At 35.2% G+C, this 25,737-nt stretch overlaps 1 protein-coding gene across 3 annotated transcripts in view; it reads right to left on the reverse strand.

The window, feature by feature from the left end:
* Positions 1-20,625: 20,625 nt before the first annotated feature.
* The window catches only part of Oatp30B (Organic anion transporting polypeptide 30B), a 260,401-nt gene continuing 255,289 nt past the window's right edge, over positions 20,626-25,737 (reverse strand). For all 3 annotated transcript variants that reach the window (XM_083126930.1, XM_083126928.1, XM_083126931.1), the window contains one exon: positions 20,626-23,627. In XM_083126930.1, coding sequence (XP_082983056.1) covers positions 23,503-23,627 — 125 coding nt within the window. In that variant the 3' untranslated portion in view covers positions 20,626-23,502. The remainder of the gene's footprint in view (positions 23,628-25,737) is intronic.

Genomic DNA, 25,737 nt, shown 5'->3' on the forward strand with positions numbered 1-25,737 from the left:
AATCTGCACTCAAATAAAATTCTGGTTCGAGACTGTGTTAATCTTGTTTCATTACACTAACAAAATCATACATTTTTAAAACAACGTACATCATCTTTCTAATGAATAATTCAAATCACCTGTCAACCTGAACTGAAACTTTTAAGGTTAGCCAACCAAAATTGCATCAAACAAATTATGGCATCATACCATGATGCAAGATATTTTTTTTTTTGTTTAACACATTAAACCTTGTATTATTACATGGGGTGTAACATGTTGAGCATAGTCTCTCCAGTTTATTTTTGCAAAAATCAGAAGTATCGTATTTAAAATGATATCTTTAACTCTAGGTTTATTTAAAGCTTGCCCCAATTATCTCTGTGAAAATAACTTGTTGCTCTTGAATGCTGATGACAATAGATCTGAATGTAATAAAGTTTCTGGAAATAGGCTCACCTTCTGGTACTCAGAGTTTTGTTGGAATAAGTCATGTAACTCTGAGAAATCTTTTGTCTTTAGAGAGAATAGGTTTTAGCCTTTAGATAGAATAGGTTTTAGCCTGTTTTTAAACAAATTTATTTGTGTGTGTGTGTGTGTGTGTGTGTGTGCACCAAGCTTGATGATTAGTACTTCTAAACAAATTTCAGTTTTATCTCTTTCTTCGAAATATTGTGCTACGTCCATTTTATCAGTCCCATAAACATAGTTATTCACTGACTAGAAATGAGCCAAAAATATACTTTTTATAAGTGTGCAACATAGTGTTTTTTTGTATTAAAGAAAAAAAAGCTTGCATTTTTTAATTTGCTTTTGAGCTTATTATAGTTTCAAGACTATTCGGAAGTAGGGTAGCTACCCTTGAATTCCTGGAATTCTGCGTGAATTATTGGCTCCGGGAATTATACGTGAATTCTACTTGAATTTTTCTCTGTAGACGTGAAAAATTGCAACTTTTATTAATCCAAATCCTATTGAATTTATACATATTGATAAATGCACTGAGGCGAGATTTTCACAATTGAGTTTTTATTTTTATTGAGGAAGGAAAATAATGCTGTGAGAAAAATAAAACAGAATTCTCTCGATCTGTTTACTTTGTTACGGTCCTTTGTATAGCAATCTGACAGACCAAAGATTATTGCAAGATAAGATTTCTTGACGATGATTAGGTTGATTTGAGTTGGAAATTCTTACACAATTAACAATTTTTCGCAGATACCATAATAACATTTGTGTGACTTGTGTTTGTAGATGTATTTCGAGTCTGAGTATGTGAAATGGCAAATGTAAACTAAGGACCTGAAATTAAATGTTTTAAATATGCCATTTCATTAAATTAAATTAGAATTTTTGGATACATTGGAATCACAGACACTTCATATTGTTACTACACTCTGTAAAAAAAAATTAGCATCACTTCATTACTTTTGGTCATCAGCATTTCGCTCGTGAATTATCAGTTGTTTTATTGATTTAATTCGACTTGTCGATTTCTTTTCCTAACAATTATATAAGACACTATATCTGTACAATATATTTTTATTATTTAAGTCATAGTTACATACATAATGCACTTTACAGAACTAATAACAAAATTATTGCAAATATAGCTTGTGGAACGTTTTCGCACAAAGACAATTTTTACAAGTAAAAAGATTGAACAAAGGTTTTAAATGCATCATGATATGTCAATTTGTAATGATAGTAAGTAAATACATTGACTAGTACTTAGTGTGGCCACCCCTGGCCTTCCTAAGTGCTTCCAACCTTCGAGGCATGCTATGAATGAGATTTTGACAATATTCGACCTCAATTCATTCCAAACATGTACAATTGATGCCATAAGTTCCTCTTTTGACCTGTACGTCTGATTTTATCAAGTTTTTTGCACATCATAGCCCACAGGTTTTCTATAGGATTCATGTATGGAGAGTTGGGCGGCCAACAAAGTCTTTCAATATTCATATCGTGAAACCAGTTATTCACCACCTGAACATGGTGACAGGTTGCATTGTCGTCTTGAAAAATAAAGTAGCCCAAATTCTGTCCAGTAAAATGATATCCTGCAGTTTGTAGAACTTTCCGATTCAGGATTTCCAGATATTGATCAGCCTTAACGGTCCCTGTGCAAATATGTATCCTGCCAATCCCTTTTGCAGAGAAACATGCCCAAATCATAACACTGACACAAAACTTTTGAGTTTCAAAATACACAAGATCTTGCAAGTTCTTCTCCCTTCCGCATCCACAGTTTAACTGAGCTGTCATTCCCCAGCAATTTAAATCGTTTTTCATCAGAAAATATCACATGTTTCCAATCTGTATCATTCCATGCACCATAACGTGTGACAAACTCACGTCTAGCTTTTGCATGTGCGTCAGTTAGTCTGGGTTTATTACGTGGGACGTGTTTTTAGAAACACCCCGTTTCTTTAGTCGGGATACTACAGTAGCATGAGTAAGATTAACTCCCACCTCATTTTGAAGTTTATGTGCAATTTGGCGTGAACTCATTCCTCTGTTCTTCAGTGCCATGTCCTTTATCAAACGATCCAGTCGAGGTGATGTATTTTTCTTTCTGCCACAGTGACTTCTCAGAGATGATTTTCCATTTTCTTGTTGCTTTTGCAGGCAGCGGCTAACTGTGGATTGATGCATTTGAAGTTGTCGACCAATTTCTCTCTGAGAATGACCATCCATATGCAAAGCAAGAACCATTCCTTGCTTACGTGGTGAAATGTCACACTTTCTGCCCATTTTTTCCGAGAAAACACGCTCAAATACACTACACACCACCAGAACACTTCACAAATATTATAACGTGTCCAAACTGTTAATAATGAACATGTAGTTTGCAACATAAAACACGTCACAAGTTACACTACTAACAATCGTTTTACAGACTCCTGACAATTGATTACAAAGCCCAGGGGGTGCTCGTTGCTATGTGAAGTACGTATGCATTACGTCATCTGGGAGGATCGGGTTTGACGGTGCTCATTGCTATGTGCAGTAAGTTTGGTGAGGGGTACATTTAGCTACTAACACGTCGCAAAAATCGGAACAAGCAGGTTGTTGATTTTGTAGCGTTCCATTTATTTTTATTGTATTTTTGTACTTCTAGACTGCAATCATGTCTAATTGTGCTGTAGCAAGCTATGAAAACTATAACCAGAAAACTAAAGGAACTGACATAAAATATCATAATTTCCAGTCGATAATTGCGTAAGTAAACAGTGGATTCATGCTTGTAGACGAAATGTAAAAAATGCAAGTGTGCAGTGCCAATTATTGTGAAGAAGACTATGTGCGAGATCTAAAAGCAGAATTTCTGTATTTTCCATCAAAGAACGTGCTGAAGCCAACTGCAGTGCCATCGCTAAAATTACATCCAATTACTTTAGTACCTAATAATCGAGGAAATGGTGTAGTTCTCCTAAACACTTATCTTCACAATATGCTTCGCTTGTAGGACGTGCTGATACGGTTTGCAGAGCTGTACGCTATAAGGAGACGTGCCCTAAAGAAGCTAAAGACTATGCTGCCAGAAAAGAGAAAAATATATAGACGAAGGTATATGCACAAACTGCAAGCAATGTTTCGTTGTTGGAAAACATATTCGATGGTTTACAAAGGAGAAACACACGTCTGCATAACGAAGCAAATAAATTAAAGATTACAAACAACCTCTATCAACCTGCTTTAACTGAATAAAGAAGTCCAAAATCTACAACGTAACCTAACCGACAGTAGCACAAGAAAAGTCATCAATATCTTGAAAATGTGTTCAACTAGTGCGAAGTACGTAGTGAGCCTAACTGATTTGTTATGTACATTTTATGTAAGTCGGTTTTATAATTATTAACAAATTCATTTAACACAGACCGATGTTGATTGTGATTCGTATGTTCACATTATCGTGAAGAACGTTGTCGGAAATATGCATTTCGAAGATCGCGTACTAACTTCCAAGCTATTGGAAATTAAATTCACTTAGTACATCTTCAATTCGAGTTACATAGAGTTGTATGCACGATGGTAAATATTGCATGAGTGAATATTACACCCATCATTAAAAATGTTTCAACTTTGTTCAATTTTGGTATTTCACAAATATATTGTGAATAATTTTGTACCCTTGTACTCAATATAAACCAATGGATGTTACATTATTTCTTTGTAGTACATTTCTGTCAAAAAGAGTAAGATCTAAGATTAGTGTAATGCAAGTTACATCGTTAATGTAGAAATGTGTGTCGCATATCAGCCTTGGAGTATATTTTCGGGTTATACAACTCAGACACACATGGGAATGGAAATGGAAAATCTGCGGACAAAGTCCTTTAACGAATAATAATTCGTACACTTGCACGGTCAATCATTGTGAGTTCATGTAACTTTTCTCCTTTATTGTTTAATTAAACTTTTGCGGACTGGCAACTATGCTCACTTTACGCGGGATTGAATAGTCTGTGGGTATCGGGTAGAATGGCTGTCTCGAGGTGAAGACGTCATAGAAATTTGTACAATTTTGTATCTTACCGTTTTGGCAGTAATAAATAGTTGTTATTGTTAACATATGCGTCGTCGTATCTGTAAGATCCTAGAAACGGAACTACAGTGGTAGCAGCCTCGTGGTTAGCAGAATGGCAGACGTGAGTAAGATAGAATTACTGAACAATGGCAACTATCATGTCTGGGCACTAAAGGTAAGTGCAGTGCTGCGAAGTAAGGGATTGTACAAGGACGCAATATTGAATGATGAACCAACAGAAGAAAAAGCTAGAATTGTTTGGGAAAAGAAAAATGACGAAGCTTTTGGTGTCATAGTTGTTACTTTATCGCCCAACCAGGCTGGACTGTTCATTAACGAGACATGTGCAAAAACAGTGTGGGATGAACTTAAACGCATTCACACGGGAAACACACAGGACAAAATAATAGATATAGGTGTGGAAATGAAGAATATAAAAATGGGTGAGAAGGAAAGTGTTGACGAATATGTTTTGAGAGCACGAAACATAATGTCAAAAAGTGCTGCATTGGGTCAACCAATTACGACACGAGAAGTAGTGTATCATATTGTACGGGGTGTTCATCAAAAGTATGAAAACGTCGCAGCAGTATTACGAGCACAAAGGGGTGCGACAATTGAAGAAGTGCAAGATACTTTAAAAGAAGAAGAGGTTAGGTTGCATAAAATGGACTACAACGAAAAATCCGAACAGGCATACAAGGCACGGGATAAGAAGTATTGGAAGAATAAAGAAGCTGTGCGAAGATGCTGGACGTGTGGAAAAGTAGGACATTTTTCGAAAGAATGTTGGCACAATAAAGAAGGTGGGAAAGCTCAAGCTAGGAGACCTTCTACGTCAACCTCTGCATCTACATCTTCGAAAACACCGAAGGGAAAAATGAAACAGACGGGATTCACATGCGAAGACAACATGGAAGCTGCTTACAGTGTATACGACATGCAGGAAGACAGAAGAGAAGTGCAGGTATGGTGTATAGATTCTGGTTGTACATCTCACATGACAAATAAAGAAGACTGGCTGATAAATAGAAGAGAAGTGCAAAGTGAAGTGCAACTTGCGGAGGAAGGAAAATCGATGGAGGCCAAAGTACAAGGTGACATTAAGGTATCAACAGTCACAAATGATGGCCAACTTCACGATGTGTGTATTTATGATGTATTATATGTACCTGATTTGCGTTTGAATTTATTGTCAGTTAGAGGTTTGGTGAATCATGATAATGAAGTGTTGTTTTCCAAAAATAGTGCAAGGATAATTGACAGAAATGGCATGTTAGTGGCAGAAGCACAGGAAAAGAATCGTATGTACACGTTACAAACGTATGTAAGATCAGATGTAAGTCATTGTAAGGATGCATGCTTAAGTATGGAAACTAATGTAAACAATGAAAAATACATGTGGCACAGAAGATTAGGTCACTTGAATGAAAAATATTTAAATAAAATGAAGGACAGTGATATGGTAAGAGATTTAGATTTTAAGCAAACTTCAGAAAAATTAGAATTGTGTGATGCATGTACAAAAGGAAAAATTGTACAACTTCCTTTTAAACAAAGCAATGATGTATGTGAGAAACCACTAGATTTGATACACATGGATTTATGTGGACCTGTAGAAAAAGAGTCATTGGGGGGTGCTAAATACATGTATGTTATTGTAGATACTTACAGTAGAAGGGTGTTTGTATACTTTCTCAAAACTAAAGATGAAGCTTTTGATTACTTTGTAAAATTTAAAAGCCAATATGAAAAGGAAGCTAACAATTGTATAAAAAGTGTAAGGTCAGACAATGGTACTGAGTTTGTTAACAGTAAATTTCAAGAGTTGTTTAACAAAGAAGGTATTGATCACCAGTTAACTGTTCCATACAGTCCACAAAGTAATGGTATTGCTGAGAGAGCAAACAGGTCACTACTAGATATGGGAAGAACAATGTTAATTGATGCAAGGTTACCCATAGAATTTTGGGCTGAAGCGGTTGCAACGGCAGCGTACATCAAAAATTGTATACCTACCAAGGATGGTGGCACAAAAACTGCAATGGAAAGATGGACGGGAAGGAAGCCTACAGTAAAACATATGAAAGTATATGGATGTGTGGCATACAGATACATTCCGAAGAAGTGTAGAAGCAAATTTCAACCAAAGGGAGAAAAGGAAATATTTGTTGGGTATTCCAGAAAAAGGAAAGCATACAGGCTGTACAACCCCAAAACAAAACAAATACATGAAGCTAGAAGTGTTGTGTTCGATGAAAGAAACTGTGGAGGCTTACTGATGAATTGTAATTTGGAAGAGCAACTAGAATTCAACAACTTGAAGTATAAACATGATGAAGACAGGGAAAGTAAGCAATATGACAACAGCAATGTCCATTTGCATGAATCGAAGGTAGAAGAAAGAGGACCGGACATATTTCTTGACTTAACACCTGAAGATCTACCAGAAGAAATACAAACAGATGAGTTAACCATAGAAGACAGTGGAGCCAAAAGAAGTGGACGGAAGAAAGGAGAAACAAACGAAGTGTTAAAAACAAGACACACAGAAAATTTGAAAAGAAATGAAGATCAACTTAAAAGTCTAGGTGTGAAAAGATCTGAGAGGATAAAAGCAAGAGAACAAACAAATTTTGCACAAGATATTGTACCACAAACCTTCGATGAAGCTATGAGTTCAGCGTACAGTGAAAATTGGAAGATTGCAATGAACGAAGAGATGCAAGCATTGGAATCACATAATGTTTGGACATTAGTTCCCAGAGAGGAGAACATGAAGGTTGTAAGAAGCAAATGGGTATTTGGTACAAAGGAGAACATGGATGGGACAATATACAAAAGAAAAGCAAGATTGGTGGCAGTTGATTGCGGACAGAGAGAAGGCCTTGATTGAGAGTTCGTTTTCACCAGTAATAAGAATGGAATCAGTACGTGTATTGTTAACTGTGGGAGCACATTACAAAATGAAAGTAAAACTCTATGATGTAAAAACTGCATATTTATATGGTAATTTAAGGGAAGAAATATACATGGAACAACCAGAAGGGTTCATGGAAGATAGGCATAAAAACAAAGTTTGTAAATTACAAAGAAGTTTGTATGGGTTACCACAATCAGGTCTTTGTTGGAATGAAAAACTGAACAAAGTTCTCACCAAAATAGGTTTCAAAAGATTGGAAAGTGATCCTTGTATCTATAAACTGACAGGACAAGAACTTTTGTACATAGGAGTATATGTTGATGATTTTTTGGTAGTAGGTCCAAATAATGAAAGCATAGATAAGATAATGCAAATAATTCAGAAATATTTTGTAATTCAAGAGAATAATAGCTTAAGTTCATTTTTGGGTATGGATATAATTGAAACTGAAGAAGGTTATCAGTTGTCACAAAAGGGTTATATTTCAAAAATATTAAAGAAGTATGAACTTCATGATTGTAATCCAGTGAAAACACCAGGTGATTTGAACCAAGATTTGCATAATTTTGAAGAGTCAAAACCAGTTGATAAAACAAAGTACTTACAAATGTTAGGCTCACTTATGTATTTATCTGTAGGGTCAAGACCAGATATAGCTTTTTGTGTGAGTCAATTGTCAAGGTATAGTAAAGATCCAAGGGAAATACATCTAGCAGCAGTAAAAAGAGTATATAGATATTTGAAAGGTACGTGCAGTTATGCATTAAATTTTTCAAGTGAAGGTGGTAAGCTTGAATTATGCACGGATGCAAGTTGGAGTACAGCAGTTGAAGCAAAATCTCGTACTGGCTATCTTGTCAAGGTTGGAAACTCAGTCATCAGCTGGAAAAGCAAATTACAGAATTTGGTTGCTTTGTCTACTTGTGAGGCAGAATTGATTGCATTATGTGAAGGTTTGTGTGATATAAAATGGGTCATAAGTTTAATATCAGAATTAGATGTTGGATATTTTGTAAATAGACCAGTGATTGTTAAAACTGATAGTAAATCAGCAATTGATTGGATCTCAAGTAACAATGTAAAGGCAAGAACTAAACATATAAATAGAAAATATAATTTTGTAAACCTGGATGTAGAAAATGGGAATGTGTATCTTCAACATGTAAATTCAGAAAATCTAGAAGCTGATATACTAACTAAAAATGTGACTAAATCAAAAATGGAGAAAATATGTAAGGGCATATACATGTAAAATAATTTAGTAGTAGCTAGTGTATGTGTAAAAGTAGAAATACTATTGTTAGCGCGTAATGTTCGCAAAGGGGGGAATGTTGCGGACTGGCAACTATGCTCACTTTACGCGGGATTGAATAGTCTGTGGGTATCGGGTAGAATGGCTGTCTCGAGGTGAAGACGTCATAGAAATTTGTACAATTTTGTATCTTACCGTTTTGGCAGTAATAAATAGTTGTTATTGTTAACATATGCGTCGTCGTATCTGTAAGATCCTAGAAACGGAACTACATAAACTAAGATATTTTCATCGATATTCTCAAAGTGTTTCATTTACCGTGTGATCAAAAATCTATTTCTATAGGCTTGAATTAGTAGGTTAAGACATTTAAGTTTGATGTTCCTAGTACTCATCAAGTATTTCGAGTAGGTTAACTTAGTTAAATTAGTACTTGTACAGTGGGATCCATTAGTATTACTGTGCAAATTGTCCATGACTATTTTCATTAATTTTTCTCTTACATACCTATGTATTTTAAGCGATGGACTGTTATGTATGCTGGTGCAGAAGTTGTTAACAGCTTGTTTTGAGTTTTCTTTTAATTCTTGAAGCTCCTATTGTGTCAAATAAAGTGAACGAACATGGTGATGGACAATTTGCACGGTAATACTCATGGATCCCACTGTACACTTTGACTCATCTTCAGCACGCGTTTGTATGTAAAGTTCTAAATACGAAAAAATACTTTTTAGAACTATGAAAACGATAACTTGCAGCCAAATTTGAACCAGAGAAATTAAAAATATCTGCAAATTTCAAACTGGAATTGCATTTTCAAAGTCTGAAACTACTATCTTACAAACTATTTCATCATTCTTCCTCCACATAAAACTTTTCAAAAAATTTTTGCATGTGGAACTTTGATCCGTACGTAAATTATTGTACAGTAAATAAATATATGAAGAAGGTTGGGAATTCTTTCGAATTTAGAGTAAGTATCAAATGCAGAGTAAAAATTTATCTAGATTGTATGTTGCTTCTTTCACTTGATAACTTCAAAAATAAAGTTACATTATGGTGAATGGTAAAGATTGGATTTTAAGTATATCAGTATAATTTTAATACTTTCTGATGTTACGTAAAATTTGAAATGTTCCTGGAAATGATTGCAACGTTCTGAATGAATAAGAAGGAACTATTTAGTCAGAAAACTAAATATTAGGCATTTGTACTGCGTTGTGTTAAATGTTGTAAATAGATTATACCGGGCTACTATCGCATTAGAAATTCCGGCTATTCAAGTTTGGACTCCAATTAAAAGTTAATCAGTAGAACCACATAAAAACGAGTTACATCAAAATTCAGCTTATTCAATTCTGTGACAATCTATAGTTACCAATTTATTTTTGATTATGCCTTCTATTTTTATTATCGTGAGAACAAGATAGGATTATTTTTTAGTTTGGCAAACTATCGCTCTCTTTGAGATTCTATAAATAAAGAACGGGTGTTTTTTTTTATTTATAGATTATATATTATATAATTTATTTATTTATTATCCAAACTCTAATATCCATAATTTATAATCCGATAGAACTCCTGTGACTTTCTGTGAGCCCGTAGTACCTCGGAGGCCTCTGTCGATCTCCTTGGCGTAGTGCTTAGCACATCGCGCTTCGACGCCAGGGATCCCGGATTCGAATCCAATCGGGCAAGATATTGATTTGTCCTTAATGGGAAAATTGAGAATTTAGTAAATGTGATAGTATATGTGAAAACAAATATTGATTGATTGATTTGCTTCTTGTGCCACTTTTGGCTAATTTGCGAAGATAGGGATGAGTGATGAAGAGATGAATGAACACTCACAAACATCCATGCCCAAGCCAGGATTCGAACCCAAGGTTGAAGTGCGATGTGCTAACCACTACGCCACTGAGGCCGGCTTGTGGAAACAAAGAAAGAGATCCTCTTATGGATTTTCCTTTCATATTTAAAAAAGAGACAGAAAAGCAAACATAAACCAAATATGTCAATCAATTCTTTCTTTGTAACTCTTTCACTATGCAATTCTTCTTTAGCATGCAACGTTTCTTACTAAAATCATAATACGATTTATGAAATGATGAAATCTGAAATTCTAATTAGAACACGGACAACCTTCTTTGTAATATATCGATCATGTTTCAGAAAAATTAATTTTTACAATACTTTTGCACGTGCAATTTTCCCCTCTTTTAAAAGTAGCATGTTTTAATTATGTTACTAATCATTAAAGGAATACCTCAATACCATCCCGAAGTATGATAATTAATATTTACCCCTCAAAGTAATGAAACACTTTCCCTCTCTGAAACTCGCATAGAAATGATAGCGGCCGTTTGCTTCTGCCAAGCCCCGAACGAACATAACCGAAGGGGCACCGAGCATAACCGATCCTCCCACATGACGTCACGCGTTCGTGCATGATCGGCAATTTTCGGATGGCGCTACCTTATAGTATATAAAGTTACCTTGTACAAAGCCTTGCAGCAGTAACTGATTGCTACACTCTCTAGCGGACACTCCAAACACTAAATTAACAAAAGAATAACACCACACTACGCAGTGAGACCAGACCAATGCTTCAATCAATTGATTTCAAGTTGTGCAGGAAAGATGCATGCATGCGAAAATCAAAATTGTCAACATCCGTAATAAGAATACAGTGATGCTAATTTTTTTTTTTACAGAGTGTATATTTGTGTGTGCATGTTAGTGGCACAACCACAGCGGGGAATTGCCCCCCACCCCTAAACCTTGACTGGAAATCAATTCTAAGGAGGGCAAGGGGGAAAACATTGATGGCCAAGGGTACCTGCAGAGGGGCAATTATCCCCCTCGATTTCAAAGTTTATGCAAATAAAAATACGTTTCATAAAATGTTCTTGCTCACTTCGCTCGCAATGCCAGCTTTTCTTGTTCTCATCAAGTTTGGAGTCGTAGCTAGGGAGCGTCAGGAGTCGGCCCTGGCCGCCGACAATCTAAATCATAAAAGTTGTAAAAGAGAGAATGCCATGGCACCTCGTGAAATTATTTGTGCCCTGTTAAATCAATATTGTTTTCAGTTTGCAAAAAAAGTTTATTTAAAATGTTCTTGTTTGCTTCACTTGCAGTATGTTTGTTTTCTGTAATGCATTGTACATTACCAGAGAGAGAAATAAGACTTCTCGTAATGGATTTTGTCTTAAATGCATGAACAATTGTTTTGAGGAAAAGGAGCATGCACATTTGAGAGACAATTTATATAATTTTTGCTGTTGGGTTTGTTATGAGGTGGATGAATTGATTATATAATGAATATAAATGATAGACTTATATGCTGTATATATGTATTAAAGAAACTTCGAATACTTACACAATTTAGTGTTGGCATGAATTTTCTTATTTTACATCAGTCCATTTTGAATATGTGTAAAACATATGTTGTACATCAAAGTTATACAGTTATACATGTTATAACTTATGTACAAAGCGTATAATATTCCGAATGCATTTATCATGCATTTTCTGCCATTCAAAAATACAGTTTGTGTACTTGTTTTATATTATTAATTAATGTGAAATTGAACGTTCATTTAAAAAAAATGTTTAAAATCATTTGTTCCAACACAAATGCTTTAACACCGACTTCTACCCCTTTTTGTGTCATTTACAAGGATGATAACGTCTTTGACACTACCACTACTAATACTAATAACAATAAGTTATAATAATGTTGTTATTATTATTATTGGTATGTTTATCGTGCTACTTGCCCCCCCCCCTTCCAGACAAAAGTTCGTGGTTCTGTCTCTGGTGCATGTGTGTGGGTGTTGAGAGGCGGTGATATGCAAGGTTCAAATAGAGAAAACAACTGCTTGTGCCCTTGAATTTTTTAAAAATTTGCCTTGAAAACCGGGAATTATACTTGAATTTTATCATGGTCCTAAAGTAGCCACCTTGGGAAGTCAATATATTTACTCTGTTCAAAGTTTTCAATATTATGCCACAATTTTTGGAGTCCCCTTCCATCATCCTCATTGATATTTGCTGCACTATTGCTCACCATGTGCATGTGTTTTGTCAAATGTTGCTAGGGGTGCTTGTAGTCTGTGCTAATGTCTTCCTCGTGTTAACTTCTGTACTAACCATGGTGGCCTATGGTTCTTTGATTGTATTGTCTATGCCAGGACCGCCATTAGGGAACGCAAGTCCCTGTGCGAACTATATCCGCAAGGTCTTTGTGTTATGTAATCTTAAAATATCGATAACATCCATTTCTCGTAAAATTCTTTTCTAGCACGAACCTGGTTATTAGAATTGTGTAATTATTACCTATTGTTAAGCATGAGTGAGTGTTCGCAGTATCGCCGTTTAGCACTAATGAAATTTAAAATTTGGCAACCAGCTTTTCTTAATGACTGCTGATTGAGACCTTGTTTTAGAGATACAAGCCCTAGGAAAAAAAAATGTTATCCTGTGTGTTCGCAGCCATGTATTGTAAATTTACCCTTGTTGTTGATATGTCTTCGCCAGAAAATGCACTAAATACGGAAAGGGGATCATGATAGCAAGTGCTGGACCCAGGAGGTACCAACTCGGGCACTCACCCGAGGTCCCACGCTCCAGGGGACACCATGCTAGATAAAAATAATTGTTTGTGTCAGTTTTTTTAAGAGTTTATAAGATTCTGGTGCTTCCAATTAAGTAACTAATCTGCTATAGCCTTCATTCGTATCTTATTTTGACATACTTAAACAAATCCAAAATTACTGAAATCATGAACAAAGTAGCTACTATATAAATATAGTGTTCCAAATATTTGTATAAAAAATACTTATTAACATATATTGTTTGTTTACTTATAGAATGAAATATATGAAAATATTATTTTATGGAAACAATGCAAATTCACTACAGTGTCAAAATTTAATGAATAGTAAAGAAAACAATTATGTTATTGGATATGATTAAATATTGCTACTTTTTTAGTTAAAGTAACAATATGATATTCAACATTCCCGGTTTTGCAATTAAATATGTACTAAGGGTTCATGAGAGTGATTGAGTGATCGATTTGTTGTTTTAAGTTCACTTTATGCCCAGATAGGCTAATTGGGATGGACCTACAGTTTAAAGTGGAATCTGAACAACTGTCCCATTTGCCTCACCTGCTATCATGTACATCAGAATTGAAAGGAAATGAACATGTAATAGTGTTTACATTATGATTTTGTAGGACACCTGTACTTCAGACCAAGGAACAAAAATTGAAAAAAAATAAAATTATACTTCCCACAAAATATTTTATGCCCAGGCCCTGTAATGCAAGATTATGCTCTGCCAAATACTTAAGGACATACAGTATTTGTCTGAAGACCTCACGTTAGTGCTGCTTTTCCTGTGAAATCAACAGTCCCTGTTGCTCATCAATAGTTATGTTTTTCTGCAGTCTAAATTCACATTCGGTCCATTTTTTTAAGGAATTGAATTTGACTTTCTATTTCATGGTTTTGTAGTCGATAGCTTAAATGCCTTTATTTGCCAACATGCCCCCACCCAAACAGCTTACAACAAATTACAGAAAATCTTATCTTTCCTCTTCGAGTACACCAACCACCTTCTGTCGACCATTTACCCATTTTGCATAACACGCTTATAATGTCCAGGTGAAAAGTATTGATTATCACCATTAATTGGGTAATCATGATTTATGATGCGAATAGGGCCCTTTTGAATGATTGAATCAAATTCGGAACTGTTTAAAACTGACGTCCACTCACCAGGATCTAAAAGCAGAGGCAATCTGTCACCAGACTCAGAAGATGAACATGAAACATACTCCTCTTCGCAATTAGTTCCTACATTTGGCACCTGGTTCACAGATGAGCTACATTTAAGGTCACCGCCGCCACTAGTACATACGACTTAACTATATCGCGAACACTAAAACACTTGACGTCAAGTGTATCTACATTATTTCCATCTATCGTGGCAAAATTTGAAATGGAAACTGTATTTATAGGCAGCAAGATTTTCTCGAAGGCACCCTTCTCACTTTTTAAAAACACATCCTTTTTTTTTCCTTTTTCTTTTTTAGTCTTTTGGAATCCAGATTCAAATTTACGAAATTTATCCCGTTCCCTAGACATTCATATAATCGTGATTCTACGCACCCGCACACACTACTGTGTCAAACAAGAATGACTTGAAATTTGTTGAAACTTCGGCATGGTTGTAATATCTGGCAAAATCTGGAAACGTTCCTTTCCTGGGAGGGTTTGAGAGGCAATAAAAATAAACTTCATATATCTCCAGATCTTTTACTTCTATTTCATCTGTAGGGGCAATATGCCGATCCAAGGTCCTTTGACCTGCACACCGCTTGCCTTGAGCAATGGCATGCCCAAGGGGGGTTGGTGGGGGTCATTACCCCTCCCTTTAGCACAATATTCCTAAAAAAGAGAACGTCTAAGATAGGAAAAGATGGCAAAATGAGGGCCGACTACCAAAATATGTGTACATAACCCCTCCCCCCTCGAAAATCCTGGGCACGCCACTGCTTGAGATGCCTGTTTCTGAAACCCCTTTTTGAAAATGGATGAAGTTGTAAAGTTTGACGTCATAGGGAGGGAAAGCCGTGGAAGAAGACACAGTACAGTACACCCCTAATTAGAAAGTGAAATAATCTTGTGTAATTTTTTTGTTGTTGAATTCGTGTGTTCCTTATGATTTATTTTTGTAGGATTCTCCTTTCATATCTAAGTTTGAGACATAAACACTGTCGTCAAGTACAGTAAAATGCAATATTAAAAACTGATATTGTTTTCCATGTTTCCTTCTGACAAGGCGTTTCGAAAAATTATTGAGAAGACAAATTTAACGTGGCAAAAATTTGCCGTTCATTTTTTTACAAGTGCTATTAACAATCTGAAGTGCTTGGAATATCACCAAATAACGGACAAAAGATTGACGTCAATACTGTGTTGCAAATTGCTTGGCTAAAAAATCGGGAAATTATTATACATGCAGAAAGCTAAAATGAATTCTTGTAAACTGAAGTTTCCTTAAATACTGCAGTCACATTTCAGTGCATAAAAGTGACAGGCAAATTATTGATTGTGCCAGCAATGGGACTGTTCTCAAACTATATTTATGCGTACTTTTCTTATTTTACGTCACAGATTCTTGTTTTCGTCTTTTCACAGAGCGGCACACCCTCAAATTTGTTGGACCTCAGTTTCCAGACAAATAACCATTTTATGATGCCTGTCCTCAGTCGAACATTAGGCAGGAAATCGGGGAAAGTTGGAGTCACAAATAGGTCCTTGATCCTTGGCGAATTTTCACTGGTGGCTTGACAAGAGGGAAAATAGTTGGCTTACCAGAAATACAACTTTGTTATGACGCAATTTTTCTTTTCACAATAATTATGTTTTTTTTTCCTTCTATTCTAGTGCAATCGTGTTTGCACAAAATATGAGCAAGTGACTGATTTTGAAGCGCGAGCCTCTGTGCGGTTGAATGCGTCGCACTCCCCTAACAGCGGCCCTGGTGTATGCGAGTGTGCACTGTGTGTTTCACATGTACATTTTTGGATTTTGTGGCTATTGTATTTGACATGTCTAGTTTGTCCAGTGGTGGGTTGGGTATTTTTTTTTTCGTCCGTTAGGTGCTGCTGGATTCTTTCATTGGTGGATCTGTTGATGTAGCATACCTTGCACTAACACTCTGCATCAATGGGGGAAGGGAAGTATCTCTTGTTTGTTGGATATTTTGACATTTTGTTTGAGCTAGAGATGATGTAGGGGAGGAGGTCTCTGGAAAGGTGTGCAAACTACTTTTACTGGATGTTGAGAATTGGTTGTCAGACCTGCATTTCTGCCTTGCACCAAGTGGAGAATTGGGATTCAGTGTGACCATGTTTAGAGCTATTTCTTCCCTTAGGTCTTCTCTTCTTTACATGTCCATGCAAGAAAACCTTTGAAAATAATAATATCCAATGCTGTAAAGTTTCGATTTCTTCTTTATCTTAGGAATTCTGATTCATGTGTAGCTCTGTAGTGATTAGATGAAAGTCCTATCCATTTTCCAAAGAAATGGTTGGGTCGCAAGCTAGATATAGCTTAATATCTTTGAGCAAATTGTGTCTTAAACTGATCGCAAAAATTCTCATAGTCGAGAAACTGGGCGTGATTAGCAGAGAGCCAGTACTCTGCCGTGCCAATAAAAATTCCCAATAACAAGTTCAACCGACACTCATCTGGCTCAATCAATCAAAACTTAAGTTCAACTCATGGAGGTATTTCTCGTCTCAGCAGAATGGGCTTCGGCAGTTGATTGATGTCTGTCATACAGGGAACTCGAAAAACACTGTCCTGACATAGAACACTGTCTTTGTCAGTAGGATCTTCGTATCTCATTCCACACCGCTATTCGTTTCTTGCTTGTTCAGTTGAAAGAGATAAGAGTACCTGTTCATGAGAAGTTATCTGTCTATCGTTACCCATATTACGAAGTCTTATCAGCTCTTTGGGCACCAAGAACTGACTTAAGGTTTAAATCACACTAGTTTGTCACTGGAAATTCTGGTGAAGCTAAACTTGTACCTTCATGAAATGCCATGTCTGCACATAGCGATAAGTTTGTCACTAGTTCCCTAAGGTCTATGATTGAGTCCATTAAAGTCGAGCGTGTTTCGGTCACCATACTCTGCACATGTGTTTGGAGTCCTGAGATTTCACTTGTCAATCGACCACTGAGTCCCATGACTTCTTCCTGTACAGCAACTACTTCTGTCTCTAAAACAGTCTGTTTACAAAAGATTTCTTGTTGTGACGACTCCACTTGAGTCATTCTCTCTTCAGTTAACTGAATCCGGGCAGGAATGGAAATAAGTTGCTGCGCCTCTTCGGATAACTGACTCATAAGCTGTTTATGGCAGCTCCTCTCGTTCTTGGTCCTTTTCCCAGAAAGCCGCAATCAGCTGTTCATGTCTTTTTCTCTTCCTCTTTTTCAACTTTCAATCTTTCCTCACTTTCTCTGTCTTTCTCTGTAAACGCTGTGATCAGCTGTTCATGTCTCTCTTCGCATTCGCGATCCTTCTCCATGAACGTTGCGATCAGCTGTTCCTGTCTCTCACTTTCCTTTTCTGCAAGGGAGGCCACCAAAACATTGACCCACTCAGGCATCACTGTCGTTGGAGACGAAACAGTAGCCGTCGAAGTTGGCTGAAGTCGCACTTCGAAGCATTTCTGACATCGAAACTCCTGTCATTGGACAGCACTCTGGGTGATAAAGAAGCTGACATTCTACACATTGGTATCCTGTCACATCGCTCAATGGCTGGCTGCATCACGCCGCTGATGTCTTGAATGGCTTGGTGTGAACTTGATTCCTCAGTATCCCACGATCCATCTTCTGGAAATGGCAATGAATTGGAAGGACAAAACACAAAGGAACCTTGGGTAACACTTCACTGGGAAAGGGGGTCTTCTTTCTTCACGCCACAAAAACAATGCAACATGCCACCACAATCGTAACTCCATGGTATGGAGTCACGAATTGGCAACACACTGCTCCTTGCTCCAGCTAGTCAGTTGGAACCACGAGTTCTTACCTAGGGATCGGGATTAAGACGATCCCCAATCGACCAGGAAGGTAACCACTGAATTGCAACACATTACCGCAAATAAAATTAAAATGTCCAAAATAACTAATCAAGAATCGCGCGCGCGTACATACTTATTCACACAAGATAAAGTATAATTTGTTGAGTCCTGCTCGCTCGTAAGCAGTGATAAGCAACTTATTTATCACGACAGAATTTGTGCCCTACCCTTCACCGTCAACAGCAAGACCTCAACTGCTTACCCCAAGCGCGAGGTGCAGCATAACAGATTGTTCTTTCTGACAATGCTACAAACTCGTACCATAAAAATAACACAAGAAAAGCTGATAATGTATATGTCAGATTAATTCTAATTAGCAATAGTAAACTTTGATTATGGTTAGTAACAATTAAGAATGCCAAAGTGGAACTTTTGATGTCTTCATATACACATAGCGTCATTCTCCAGTCCTAAAATAAACAGCAAAGAGGATAACGCTATTTTATTGAAAGCGAGAGAGAATTGCATTGCTTTCATGTTACAATATTAAACTAGGAAAACAAATAACGAAATTGATTTAATAAAAATAATTCACATTTGCCCTTGCACATAAAGATTAAATAAAGATTTAGTTTACGGATTTATAACAAAGACTAAATTACTTCTATCTTGTCTATTGTTGAACAAAAATCGATATTAGTTAGAAATGTATTTAACATGTGCTTAAACAACAACATTTCCGTGAAAGATAGAAATACGAGTCCTAACCATCTTGGATTTGACAAAGAATGAAAACGTTGCATATACTATTTAGTAGGTATGGAACCGATTAATCAGTAGTTTATCGGTATCTGTCGATATAGGCATATCGGTTTATCGGTAAAATTACCGATTATTTTACCGATCCGATATATCAATAAATATCTGATAATTTAGTGCAAAATTCTGACATTTTGTTGTACTTTTTATGGATGATCTCCATGCACTACTTTCAAGAAAAGTAAATGTCTAAATATGCCACTTCTTTTGCACTGCAGTCACCATGAAACACACATTTATTAAGGAGGTCAATGATCCATTCAGGTTCTTCAAGGACCATTTCTAATTTTATATCGGTTATCAGTATTGGTAAATTTTATATTAGTATCGGCCAAAATTTCATATCGGCCTATCTCTACTATTTAGGATAATTATTAGCCTATAAATTCTGAATTAATGTTTCAAAAATATGCAAATAATATAACATAAGATAAAACATAATTGTTTTCATAATTCATGCATATATTTAAGTATAAATAATTTAATGCAAGTTATTAACTTGAAAGTATACGGATAAGATATATTCCAATATATGAGTGCAATTTGGCTAACATGGCAGTTGTTACAAACTATATCATTAATATCATGTTAATAAAACTCAAAACTGCTTCAGCTATTCACGAAAATAGCTTGGAGCAACAATAAATTATGCAGGTAGAAATTCCAGTGTTCATGTTTGGTTTCACACTTAATCCATCAATTTCACGGTTGATCCTTTCATGCTTATTAGTGCTAAATTTTGATTTTGCAGTTCTTCTTCCATGCTTATTCTGGTTTTAAATTTTCGTTTGGTTGTTATTCCTTTCGTGCTTATTCCTGTGTTTAATTTTGGTTTCAGAATTAATCTGTAATTTCTTTCACGTTTATTCCTTCGTGCTTAATCAATTTTGCGTTTAATTCCTTCATGCATGTTCCTTTGTGCTTATTCCGCTTGCACTTGTTCCTTTCATGTTTAATCCAGTGTTATGTTTCGCAATTGTGCACTTTTGCACTTAGATCATTTTTCACTTAATCCCTTTCCCAGTGATTACACCACCCGTTCTTTTGTTGCAATTACATTTTCTCAATTCACTGGATGTGGTAAAGAACAGGATCCGTGGGTTTACAATGTCCCTACCTGCCCAGTCGAGGCATCAGCAACTGGTAGGAAGAAAGATAAAGATTAGCCATGATTAGCAATTTTTGGTTAATTGTAAAGATGAGATTGAATGATCATATGATGAAGGGACACTCACAAAAATGCCCAGACTGGGATACAAACACAGTACCCATGGCATCGTAATGCACTGTGCTAACCACTCCACCATGGAGGTCATCAGCACAGTAAGTGTGAAAAACAAGATAAATATCATCCATTCATAATTGTATCCAAAAGAAGTATTTGCCACTCTGTAATATACATGAGGCAATTTGGATGTTAAACTTCTGACATCTTGCCTACATTGTTACTATTGTAAAATTAACACATGAGTAAGGGTATAAAGAACAACCACAATTTTAATTTTATATTTTAATTACTTTTCCATTACAGGTTGACATGTGTGCACAAACTAACAATTTTACCTCATCAGCGTTTTTCAAATTAAATCATAGTTATGTTTTTATGTATAGCTTTTCTGAGAGAATATCAATTCTTTTTTTTTTTTTTACTATTTGTGTCATATGATTGCAGATCGCCAAAATTTGTGCATTATTTATAATTGATATCAATGATGTGAATAACATTTTATGGTCTTCACTCTTCACATAATATGAGAAGGAAAATTAGAATGATAGCAATTATTTGATGAGCACCACAAACTTCAGCATTAGTGTGTGTCTCTTACACACAATAAATCCTCTTAATGAAATATTAGATTTACTACCTCTCTCTACTCTTTAAGATTTTATTTGTACAGTATAGTCATAGATGTTAAAATTAATTACTATATAGAATTTAAGTCGTAATTTATCCTATTTTCAATCAAAGATTATAAGTTCATTCGATGTATTCTAGCACAGAAACATGTTCTGTGTTAGCCTCGATTTAATCATGCAATAGTTTCTTTTGTTTTTAAATAAGTACAACTACATTTTATTTTCATTAGCTAATTAAAGGTGCATTCTTTGGGAATATGTTTCTCTTTGCTTCATTACTTAGAATACAATATTATGATTAAATACAATATATCCCTTGCAAATAAAGAAATATAATTGATTATAAAATATCACAGAAAAGCTTATGCAGTTTGTTCTGTTATTAATTTGGTATTAGCTTCCTCTGAACACATGGACAAATCAACAATGAAAAATCTATTACACCATATTATTCTGCCAACAATACTGTGATGTATCTTGCTCTGGCAGCCATTTTGTTTCTTAAATGTAAAAATAAGTAATACAAAATAAGTTGAAAAAATTAAACAGTCCATGATATATTTCTAGCTGTTGGCTTAACCACAAAAAATATATGTATATAAAACACTTGATTTTAGTAGTATTTTTTTCTAAGAAAAAAATTCTCAGATCAAATAGAAGTACAGAAAAATGAAGAGGAACTGTAATACATTAATAACTATACAAACAACCTTTTGTATAGCAACAACAGTAATAAAAATGCATCAAGTATCTTGTGCATGAAATTAATTTTAGTGCATAATTTACCACAGTATACTCTTGAGATCAACAGTACACCAAAATAATAATAACTCTCAGCTAAGGATTTCTTACTTTTCTATTTTCTAAACACATTGCAACTAATTCTTCATTTTCTGAGTGATGGAGCTATTTAGCTTTCTTAAGTACATGCAACAAGAGATTACAATATGGTTCAATTACATAGTTTTTCTTACTGTTATTGTGCCACCATTCAACTATTTCATCAACAATAACATTATGTCCAAAATCACTATAAATACTTTTGGAAGAAGTCACAAAAAAAAGACATGTAATACTTTTTCAAAGTATAATACAGGTGGACAGAAAACCCTGATATATTCACACTGCCGCAGATATTAAGTTCGGCTCGCATATTTTTTTTTATGTCAAGAATGCCACTTTCTTTAACTTCTTGGTTCAGTAACGGAAATAATACTGTTGGTCCCAAACATGTACACTTTACGTCAACCTCTTATGAACTTCATGTTTCTTGCAAAATATGCTCTGCACATAATGCAACAAGTCGATGACTCTTCCTCTCTCTCTCTCTATAACACGCAATATGCATTTTTCCATCTGCGGCAGTACTAACAATATACACTGTCATAAATGTACACAAATAAATCTATCAGCATACATTTAACCATTTATATATGTCTGTGTATAATATATATATATAAATACTTGTAAGTGAGTGTATGCATGTATGTGTTTCCAGTATAGGTATTTTGTGTTTAATATTTACACAAAAAATTCTTAAATCAGAGCATTTTGTCTTCCAGTGAAGTACAGAGAATATATTAAAAATATATGTAACTTACACATCTGAAAGAGCACCATATACTTTTCCCCCACACGAATCTAGACTTCGAGCTTTTTATTCAATGCATGGATAACAAATATATCCATTTTCTAAACATAGAATATGGATGCAGAAACTGTCTGTGTTAGGATATTATGTACAACACAAAATAATTTTGAAAAGGGGAACAAGTTTATCTTGCAAGGTTATTAATTATGTGCAAATTGCCCATGGTAGTTAAAAAAAATTGCATTCCAAAATATTACAACATAGGGAATGCCGTTTACGAGTCAAATTCATCAATACGAGATCACTGAGCTCCATATACTCGTCAGGAACAAAAATAGCTTTCTTTAGTTATATTTGGGTTAAAAATAAATGATATTACAATATTAGGTATACGAGTTAACGTTTTGTGTATATGTATTGGAGTGATTGTATATATGTGAATTGATTATGTAACTGATGGTCCCAATTGAACAGTGCACTAGGTTTAATCACATCCTTCTTTCACACAGTAATAAATAAATATTCTCTTTTTTACAGTTCCAGCACCACACATTCCCTGTAGCAACAATAACAAGAAAAAATTATCATTTCTCATATACATATATTTACATATATATATGCACTTTATTTTAGTGTCCCATTCTTACTCGCACACATACGTATATACTTAAACAATCAACAAGTCTTCTTTATTTCTTCTTTTGCACTTATGGAGACCGTATATATATAAATATTCCTGCAATTGTTGTATCTTGATTCAATCATTTCCAATGACTTCAGTTGTCACTTCACAAGATGGGACCTCACCTCTGCAAATTGGCTCATGCTTCAATCACTCCAGCGAGAGTAAGATGACAACAATACTTGACGAGACAAGATGGAGGCTTGCACGTTCTCTGGAAGCAACTGGATTTTGGCATAAAACGAGAGTTAGAGGCAGGGCTCTGTTTCAGTGTCACTGGTGGTGCATGCCTCTGCTTTCTCTGGTTGTTCGGATGGCTCTGGAACATACACTTGGCCACCTTGGACAGGTTGTCTGGGAGGTTCTTCGAATACTACAATACAAAAAGAAAAAGGCACTAATCTCTGTATTGTTTTTCTGAACAAGTGTTCATAAGTTACTCTTTAAAAGTAACTGAGCTACAGTTATTCATTTAAAAAGTAACTCTGTTATGGTTGCAAGTTACTTTTAGTTACTTTATGTTGGAAATTTTTTTCAAATAAATTACAATCAAGCGTTTATTACTACAAAATGTGTTTTATTTATGGTATATACTGGTAACATAAGTGTGTAATATATGTCTTCTCTGGGCAATTACAAGAAAATCAGAAGGTAACGACGTTACCACCATGTGTTGTGTATAGGTTTGCTAACACACCCAGAATCTAACTCTTTCTCGGTCTCCTGGACAAACTTTATCTCCCGGAATGACAAGATTTAGTATTACTATGTTTTTAAAAAAAAATTATGGTATTTCGTTTTGAAGAATTTTGTTATAATATTACGGCTTCACAAGAGTCTGTGTATCTGTATATTGATTTTGTTTTGTTTTACTTACAAATTACACCAGCCTGCATTTTTGAAGAAAAAAAATCAATTTCAAATCAATAGGTGATTCTGGAAGTATTTTGAATGCTGATCACGGAAATGACATCCATTTTTTCCCATCACGTCAGGATTTTTCACAATTTCAGAATCAAAATTATCATATTTGCCATTCCATTACCCCTATTACAGAACCCATCAAAATAAATTTAAGCAAGCAAAATTTTGGTTGTTTACAAACCAATAGGTGATTCTGGAAGTATTTTGAATGCTGATCACTGATATGACATAAATTTCTTACCATCACGTCAGGATTTTTCAACCACGTCATAAAATTCAATCAACCCACCACATTATGACATTGAGTTTTGGACATTTTGTGCAGGATATTTTCATGAGGGATTTCGAAAATGGAACTTATGTAATCAAAGTTTACAATTTTCATGTCAATGTCTCTTGTGAAAATAGAAAGTGGATCAAATGCTTGCTACTCTATGTGCATTTATAGTTCAAAATTGGAGGATTTGCATTCTAGAAAACCAATATTTTATCACTTAAACAGAGCCATCTATTGAGGAAATCATGGAACTACACATTTTATTGTGAAATAAAGGCACTTAATATATTTCAATTTTCTGACAAAACTAGACGTGATGGGTAAACATGGATTTCATTTTTGGAATCAGCATACTGAAATTATTCAGGGACAACAGTCATCTGTGCGTCATCCAAACCCATGCAGGCCTGTGTTATAGTTGCTACGTTGTTTTGATCAAGTTGATTCAAATTTGTATTCACAGTAGCACACCCACAAACAGATAACGGCTGATATTCAGGACATTACTCTTCAGAACATTTTAACCCTTGAGCATGGTGCTCACCTTTGCTTTTCATACATATTTCATCACATTTAAATTAGTTTACAATTTAATTTTTGTACTTCTGGTGATCTGTTTAATTGATTGATTTGTTGTTTTAAGTCCACTTTATGCACAAGAAGGCAAATCGGGACTGGACCTACAGTTTAAAATGAGATCCATCGAGAACCTGGGACCCCTGGTGATCTGTTTAATATTTGCCTTCTTCTTTATTACATTTTTCTTTCGAACAGAATAATGCATCTGAAGCAAACTGTTCTCAGCACTAACAAAAATCGTGCTGCTCTGAAGGACTATGGGGAAGGTTTATCTGTGCTCCACAAATCTGATACAATGTAAAATCACTTACACTTTTCATCTTGTTTAAAACATATAGGCACGAAAACTCATTAGAAACAGCCTGGATTTACTAAGTAATGCACCAATCAAAATTTTAAAAATTATAAAAAGTAACTTAATCGGTCGCGGGTGAGCTCTCTGATTACCCCAACACTCCTTCCTCAACAATGGTCTCTCTCAGACTGTCATTTACGTCATCTCATTAGAAAGATCAGTTCACTTACAAGTGATACTCTAAAAAGTCAGCTAGAGAGCACCACAAGCCAATATTTTAAAAACTGTTAAAAAAATTGTACTTAATTAAAATTGAAAGTAAGTGTGGCACTCGCCCACGACCGATTGTGGTTTAATGTAAAGGGTTTGAAAGCTGTAAAGATATCTCCCAGAATTTTATTCTTTAAA

This window comes from Lepisma saccharinum, chromosome 8, assembly GCF_977018435.1.
Source record: "Lepisma saccharinum chromosome 8, izLepSacc3.1, whole genome shotgun sequence".
Taxonomy (NCBI): Eukaryota; Metazoa; Arthropoda; class Insecta; order Zygentoma; family Lepismatidae; genus Lepisma; species Lepisma saccharinum.